The sequence below is a fragment of the Diabrotica undecimpunctata genome, chromosome 6 (assembly GCF_040954645.1).
Source record: "Diabrotica undecimpunctata isolate CICGRU chromosome 6, icDiaUnde3, whole genome shotgun sequence".
NCBI lineage: Eukaryota > Metazoa > Arthropoda > Insecta > Coleoptera > Chrysomelidae > Diabrotica > Diabrotica undecimpunctata.
This window is the reverse complement of record NC_092808.1, coordinates 150145408-150153343: the sequence shown is the minus strand read 5'-3', so window position 1 is coordinate 150153343 and position 7936 is coordinate 150145408. Positions and strand designations below refer to the sequence as shown.

Genomic DNA, 7936 nt, shown 5'->3' with positions numbered 1-7936 from the left:
TAAATTCGTTGGAGTATAGGACGGCCATATTTTGGCCGTCAATAATAAGTTGGGTGTTTTCATTTGGTTTCTTGGTAAATATTAAAAACTGGGTTTTATCCAATTTCATATTTAAGCTATAATTTAGCCGGATAAACTTTTTGGGCTACTCTCCGCAAATCTTCAATATTCTTTTCCATTAGCACGGTATCATTTGCATTCCTCAAGTTATTATTAGGAATTCCGTTTACTACAACGCCAGCTGTTTTGTTGTCTAGTACTTCTTGCATGATAACTTTGGAGTACAAGTTAAACAGCAAATGGAGCGAGAATATAACCTTGTCGTACCCCTTTTTTAATTTTTATTTCTCCGATTGTGTGTTATATATTTTTGTGTGTGCTTTCTAGTTATAAGTGTTCTATTATTTTTATATCTCGCTTGTCTATTTGCTTTTGTTTTAAAATTGTGATGAGTTGGTTATACCTTACAATGTGGATACATATTGTTTATTTAGTATATAAATTATTATATCAAAATACATCTTCAATCATATGGTATTTGTCGTATTTCCAGATTTTGATTAAACAAAGCTGTAAGATAAATATCCCTACAATACATTATAAAGTAAAAAACACAAATTTAATATTTTTTATGTTTTATTCGTACTCTTCATGCTCATAAGGCTCTACGGTCATTAATAATGTTGAAGATTTTGTTGCCGACGAAGAAGACTTTTCGCCTCTTTCCATCTCTTTTTGTTTTTCTATCTCTTCTAGTTCTTGATTTTTCTTTAATTGAACTAGATAATAAACATGTTCTACCGCTATAGCAAACCAGTCAGCTACGGCGATCATAAAAGTTCCTTGTTGATCTGGTTCATCTCGTGATGGACGGCTTATGTTTCGTAGGTCGCATAGTTGCTCTGGAAGAAGAAAATTTAAATGTTTAAGAAGTTTGCTAATTTAGAACGGGCTTTAATTTAGAATGGGTTTAACAAAAATTTGTGAATTAATCCGTAAAAGCGTCTCCAAACTGGATTGAGACTGCTTTTGATAATCCCTTTCACACGCTTCGACTAAACCAGCCAACTGTCGTGACCGACAACATTGGGCCCGACATTGGTGAATTTGTAGGCCTGTTGACCGATTAAAAAAATAGTACTCAACGGTCGGGTGCAACCGTGATATAACGACAACCGACTTCCTGACTAAAAAACCTGTCGACTAGTGACTTTTTGGTGTAGCGTTTTTGGCCAACCTCCGACTCCGACCTCAGCACGAATCAGTTGTACTCCTTGTAGCCGTTCGGAGTGTTCAGTCCACAAAAATGTCTCAAATACGGACGGATGAGAAAACTATGATTGAGGAATTACTGGAAAGCTACAAAACTTTCTGCTCTTTGTGGCTTGTTGAGTGTGATGCATATCAAACCGAGATCGGAGGAATGAAGCTTACAATTCTTTTGTGGAAATCTTTAAAACAATTTACCTAGATGCAGTGTTGGCAATTTTGAAAAAGAAACTGGATAATCTGAGAACTGTAACTGTAGTAATGGTCGGAACGCGTGTCGGATAGCATATAGTTACCAACTTCTATATTGGCAACTATTACAACTCTTTTAAAAATAACCAACTTTTATTTCGATTTCTACACCAGTGTTTCCAGTTGGAAATAAATTTCCAACAGTTTGGGTAACATTTTAGTTTCCGTCTAGCTATGTCCATGCAAGATCGCTTTAGTTGGCAAAATGTCTTTAACTAAAGAAGATATTATGCTGGCTAATACACAATTGTGTAATTTTTTATATTCTTCGGTATTTCTAGTTCGTCTAGTCCCATAACATTACTATATAATACTTTTCCAAGAATTATTTTTCACTTTTTTGATAAATGCTCTCAATTGAATCTCATGTCTCCGTTATATGGTTCGTCCACACGTTAGTCATGTTTTTTTGCAACTGATTTAACTGCAACTACTGTTTTTAACTACTTTAAGCGTACACACCGAGAGTGTCACCAACAACAATTACTATTTAAATGGGAATAAGCCACAATTAAAGGTTAAAATACGTTTATTGACGTTTCAATTTCCACTTCGGAAAACTATTTCTTAAGTGGAAATTGAAACGTCAATAAACGTACTTTAACCTTTAATTGTGGCTTATTCCCATTTAAATAGTAATTACTTTAAAATGCCACAAGAAAATAGCTTCAGAACAATACCAACAACAATATTTCCAACACTGTTTGATGTTTATCGATTAAACCGCAAACACTGTTCTCAACTTTCCTTTGTAACTTTTGTTGCCAACTTAAGGTAATTTTAGAAACTTTTGTTGCCAGCATGTTTTGGCAACAAAAAAGTTGGAAATTTGTCTTTGGTGTATACCTAGTTAGCTTTAGTATTCACTACTTTTCCTAGTGATGGTTTTTCTTAACTAATATCTGGTCTTTTAGATCTGATTTCATTGACCTAGTTCTCTCTTGGTTGTTGCTTTCCGCATAATATCGATCATCACCAAAAATAGTTTTGTAATGTTCTCGTAATGCAGTTTTTATTGTTGGATTACTTGACAGACTTGAAATAACCTATAAAGAGAAGTGTTATTTATCAAAGGAAATCGTAATGCAGTTTCCGTTTTTGTAATGCTACTTGTTTTTGAAGAAGATGCGCGCACTTCTGTTCGTAAGGTTAGTCGTGATCTCGATGTTTGCAAAACAAAGGTACACAAAGTAATAAAAATGGCACCACTTTAGATACACACTTGTACATGAATTAAACGAGGATGATCCAGATAAAACAATACAATTTTGCGAAACAATGATGGATAAACCCTCTCTTGGTTCAAAATATCATTTTTTCTGATGAGACTATATTCACATTAAATGGCGAGGTCAACCGTCAGAATTGTAGATACTGGGCAAAAGAAAACCCCAACTGGATGCGGGACATCATACACAATACCCGCAAAAGGTAAACGTATGGGCTGGCATTGTAAGAAATAGAATCATCGGACCCTACTTTTTCGAAGGTATTTAAACGGGCCAGCATACCTTCAGTTTTTAAGGGGGTATCTCGTACGTACTTTAGATAATTTATTCCTCAGTAGAATTAATTCTGGAGGTTTTGATAAAAGTTTATGGTTTCAACTGAATAGTGCACCTATGCATTATGCTGTAGATGTTCAAAGGTACCTAAACGAAATTTTTCCGAACAAGTGGATTGGAAGACGTGGACATATTGAATAGCCAGCGAGCTCGCCAGATCTAAATCCTTTGGATTATTTTGTATGGGGTCATTTAGAATGTTGTTTACAAAACGAAACTTGCAAATATTGAAGACCTAAAAACAAGAATTCGTAAAAAAATAATCAATATCTCTCAGGAAACCATAAACAAGGTTCTACAATAATTTGTACGTTTGGGTCAATGTCAAATACAACAAGGGCTACAATTCGAACATTTAAGATAAAGTCATGTATTAATTACTGGATTACTTTCAAGTTATTTATTATAATTTATTTATAATTTATTAATATTAGAAATCGATAAAAATTAATTTTCTGAGCGCATATCTTTCAAATTGTATCCGCTGGACCCCAGTATTATACTTTTTTGGAATTAGCTCATTTTTATCGTTTAAAAAATGTCCTAAAATACAGGGTGTTGCATTTAAAGAAAGAGCCGATGACGTCATCACCATGTATAGTTAAATTTTTTTGTTATGTAAAACAATAAACTTAAAAATCGGCGTGTTCTAGATTTTTTAAAACGGCTTTCCCTTTAGGAAATATCGAATTTATTCCAAACTTTACGGACACACTGTATAATCTATAAACTATATAACTGGATGGTTTATTTTAATTTATAAAGATATATTTATAAAAAGTAAAAGTATTCTAGATACAATTTGCATATATAAATCTTATAAATATTTATAAAAATGTGTTATTGGAATGAAAGATATAAACGTAAAAAAATTAGATGTATGTGCACAATAAAAATAGACACGAGATCTATACAAATTGTTTATAAGTGATATCAAAAAAAGTTTAAAAGTAAGTCATTGAATGATAGTCTTAAAAAACGGGCAAATAATACTCAATGCCGTTCGCATTATGAGGATTTTTTTAAATAAATAGTTTTATTAGATTTGTGTTATGAACTTTATTTTTTTTTACCAGCACTTCTGGCTCCATTTTTTGTGTATTTCTTAACGAAGATATTTGATACATTTTGTATTTTATACTTGCTTTGGATATTTACTTTTTTCTTGGCAGATTTATATGATGGTACCAATAATACTCCTGCAGGTGCAAGTGACATTGGATAAGCTATCAATTCGTGTTTGAAAATATCCTCATAATTTATGTCTCTTCCAATTCCCTGGCTGTTAGTATTTTTTGCTAAAGCTCTTGCCCAGCTTGAACGGTTTTCTTCTTTTCAGCGACAGTTTTATAGGTACCTGCACGACGAAGTGTTGGAAGATTATTCTTCTTAATAGGTTTGAAAAAATTGGGAGTTCCAACAGTATCAAGAAATTGTGCCCTCTTCTCCAATTTTTTGTATATTTAATAAGGATGTTTGAACATTTGACGGTGCAATCTCATTAGTTGAAATTACGAGAAGACGATCTTCGCTTTTGGAGAAAACATTAAATCGTAAAAACTCATCATGCAGTTTTTGTACAGAATCTTCATCAATTTTCATTCGTTTCTTTCCACCTTCTACATTTTGACTTGATGAGTGGTTGCTTAGGTCTAATGATGCACGAAATTCATCATGCCATTCATGTTGTAGCTCAAAAACCATTCATCTAGTTTTGTGCTGTTTTTGGTCAATCCCACGATTCCTCCTGCATCTTTTGAGGTTTTATTTATGTGTTCTAAAGCTTGATTTACAGATAGTTGGTTAAAGTTTCCGTTTAAACGTTTTACAGCAAAATTTCCTTGCATAAATTCTTCATGAACTTCTGTAGCTTTCTCATGAGTTTTTCATTATCTGACTGAAATAATTCCTTCTTTGGCACTATTTTATTGTTTTTAACTTTGGTAGAATACGCAAACGTTAGTAAACAAGAAGAAAACTGATTATTAGTAATGGACGTCACCGAGAAAGGAGGAATATTACAAGATATATAAAAAATTAAATCGAGATGTAAAAAGAGAAGTAGTGAAAAGTAAAAATGAGATGGATCGAAGATGTACAGAGGTGGATAAGTATATGGGTGGAACAAGAGTTGGCCAAGCGTGGAAAGTGATAAAGTCTCTCCGGAGGGAAGGAAAGGAAAAATCTAACTTACAGTTAATAGATTTGAAACAGTGGAAACACCATTATGAGGTCTTACTGGCAGAGGATAGATGTAAATTCCAAGAGATCGAAATGGAATAAATATCCGAACATACACAAATAATTAAAATAACAACCGGAGAGTTAAGCGATGCCCTCAAAAGATCGAAATACGGTAAAGCAGCAGGACCTGGAAACATTCCATTAAGTAAAGTATGGACCAAAAATATTACATGAGATGTTAATTCAATTATTTAACAAATGCTTAAAGGGATAAAATATTACTGATGATTGGAATGTTGGATACATCAGCTCAATATTCAAGAAAGGCGATAAACGCAAATGCCCTAATTATAGGGGAATTACTGTTATCAGCTCAGGAGGAGGTTGTACGGTCGAACAATAAAAGAATAGAATCAGAATACGAAGACATAAAAGAACAAAATGGATTTCGTGCAGGAAGATCGTGCACTGATGGTATTCGTTCTGCAACAGGTAATCGAAGAACGGAAGGCAAGGAATCTATCTACCTACCTATTATTTGTAAATTTATAGAGGGCATACGATACGGTACCTTTGAAAAAACTGTTTCATACATTGACGAAAGTAGGTCTCAGTAGAGAGTATGTGGATACTATTGCACATATATACAAAGATGTAAAAAGTGTCGTTAAAGAAGGAAACTTTATATCTGAATCATTTACAATAACAAAGGGGCTTAAACAAGGATGTTTTCTATCTCTGAATATATTTTGAAAATATATATTCAATCAATGCTAGAGCAGTGGTAAATGACTAAAATAATTAAGTATTTTTATTTATAACAGACCGACAAAGCCAGGAGTTACAAAAGTTTCTATTTAAAAATTCACGGTCAGTATATATATTGTACCGAACATGCTTATTTCGACGTAGCCCATATAATAGTTGCATCTCGAGACGACAATGATCTGCCTTAGAGAAGCTTCCGGATTTATCGACCGGGATAGAATCGAAGCGTTAATGCAAGTGAATAGAAGTGGACTATTCCAGAATATTCTAGTACATAATAACTTGTGTATACAAGTAGCGCTGATATTAGCTAAGTTAATTAATAAGATATTATCGTGCTGTAAACTTATAAATAAATATATCTACATAAATTAGAACCGCTCGTTTTATTTAAAAACGGTACAATATTTACAAAACCTTTCTACCAGATAATGGTGTAAGGTATGAAGTGTGTGATAATTTTAATGAATATTGTTATTGAAGAAACATAACTCAAGCAAGAAATAAAGACGGAAAAAGAACTGAAGAGAAAGATATGAGTCAAAGGATAAAAATCAAACATTTAGTTACCTAAAATTATGTCTGACAAATGACGAAGCCGTATAGATACCAACGGTGGCACAGGATTCTTCACTGCAAAATTCATGGCACTTCGAAATAATTGTTCAACAAAGCAATAAGCAGCAGCTTGCTTTTCCCTCCGCTTTTCTTTCATATATTTCTTCTTAAGTGCCTTCTTCAGCTTATCCCTCATTAACTTCGTTTGTAGTTGCTGTCTCATCTCTTCAAAATATCGCTCGGTTTCCTCAGGTGTCATTGCGTACAGCTCTTGTAGTCTTTGTTTGATCAGCTCTACTCTTTCTCTTAAAATGTTAAAGATAATATATATATATATATATATATATATATATATATATATATATATATATATATATATGTATATATATAATACGTAAGTATAAAAAGAAAGTTACCTTGGAAAATGATAAGCATGCTTCTGATATAATTCTAAAATAGCTCTTTTGCCGGGAGATGACAATGTATCAATTCGAGTTCTGCATGTAATTTTGCCTCTATTATTCACAGCTTCCTTACGGATACGTTCTCTAACACGTTGTTCTTCATCACTTGTAATGTCGTCCTCCATTTTTTAAAACATATACAAATAGTATTCGAATTTTGAATTTTTCTTAAATGTTAACAAAACAAATTGACATATTAGGATTTATCATAATGAAATGACATATTCGCAATGAATAAAGTTAACATTTTAAGTTTAATGGAAAGTGTTCTATGATATATATAAATTTGCCATATATGTAGTATAAATACTGCTTCTAGGAGTAAATTTATATTTGTCCTGGCTCCGAAACCTTCTAAAGTGATGAGACAACTCATTCTCCGATTTATTTCTCACGGCCACAAACAACATTACTATGTTACAGGAAGAAGAAAATGAGGTTGCTCAATTAATGATCAAAATCCACTATTTGATGACATCATTATATGTGTTGACAAATATGTAAAAATTGCACTGTTCTAATTGTCATAATCTGTCACTTCCTTAGCTCTAACGACACCGATTAATTATCAACTTTTTTTTAAAAGACTTATTTTAGACTTCAAAAGTGTTAGAAAGTGTCCGGACAGTAGTATATTCCCGTCGGTATTATTTTTAAAATGCAGTCTATTGTCAACAAGCTTGTAACACCCTATTTTCTACACTCTAAATATATAACATTTCTAAAATAATGCTGCGGTTGGTTACTTGAGCAAAATTTGGCACGGTTATAAATACTGTTTCCCATTGGCAATGGCAAGGGACACAAAGAAAAGGTTATTTATTTTCACCGACTAGACAATGAGCTTGATTACCCAGTGGCGGAATTTTAAAGGGA

At 32.8% G+C, this 7936-nt stretch overlaps 1 protein-coding gene across 1 annotated transcript; it reads right to left on the bottom strand.

Moving 5' to 3' along the window:
• Positions 1-618: 618 nt before the first annotated feature.
• On the bottom strand, positions 619-7318 carry LOC140442905 (uncharacterized). The gene is made up of 3 exons (XM_072533863.1): positions 7013-7318; positions 6609-6901; positions 619-902 (listed from the first exon to the last, which is right to left on the bottom strand). Exons 1-3 carry the CDS (start codon positions 7183-7185, stop codon positions 637-639), a joined length of 732 nt encoding a protein of 243 aa, XP_072389964.1. The 5' UTR covers positions 7186-7318; the 3' UTR covers positions 619-636.
• Positions 7319-7936: the final 618 nt, after the last annotated feature.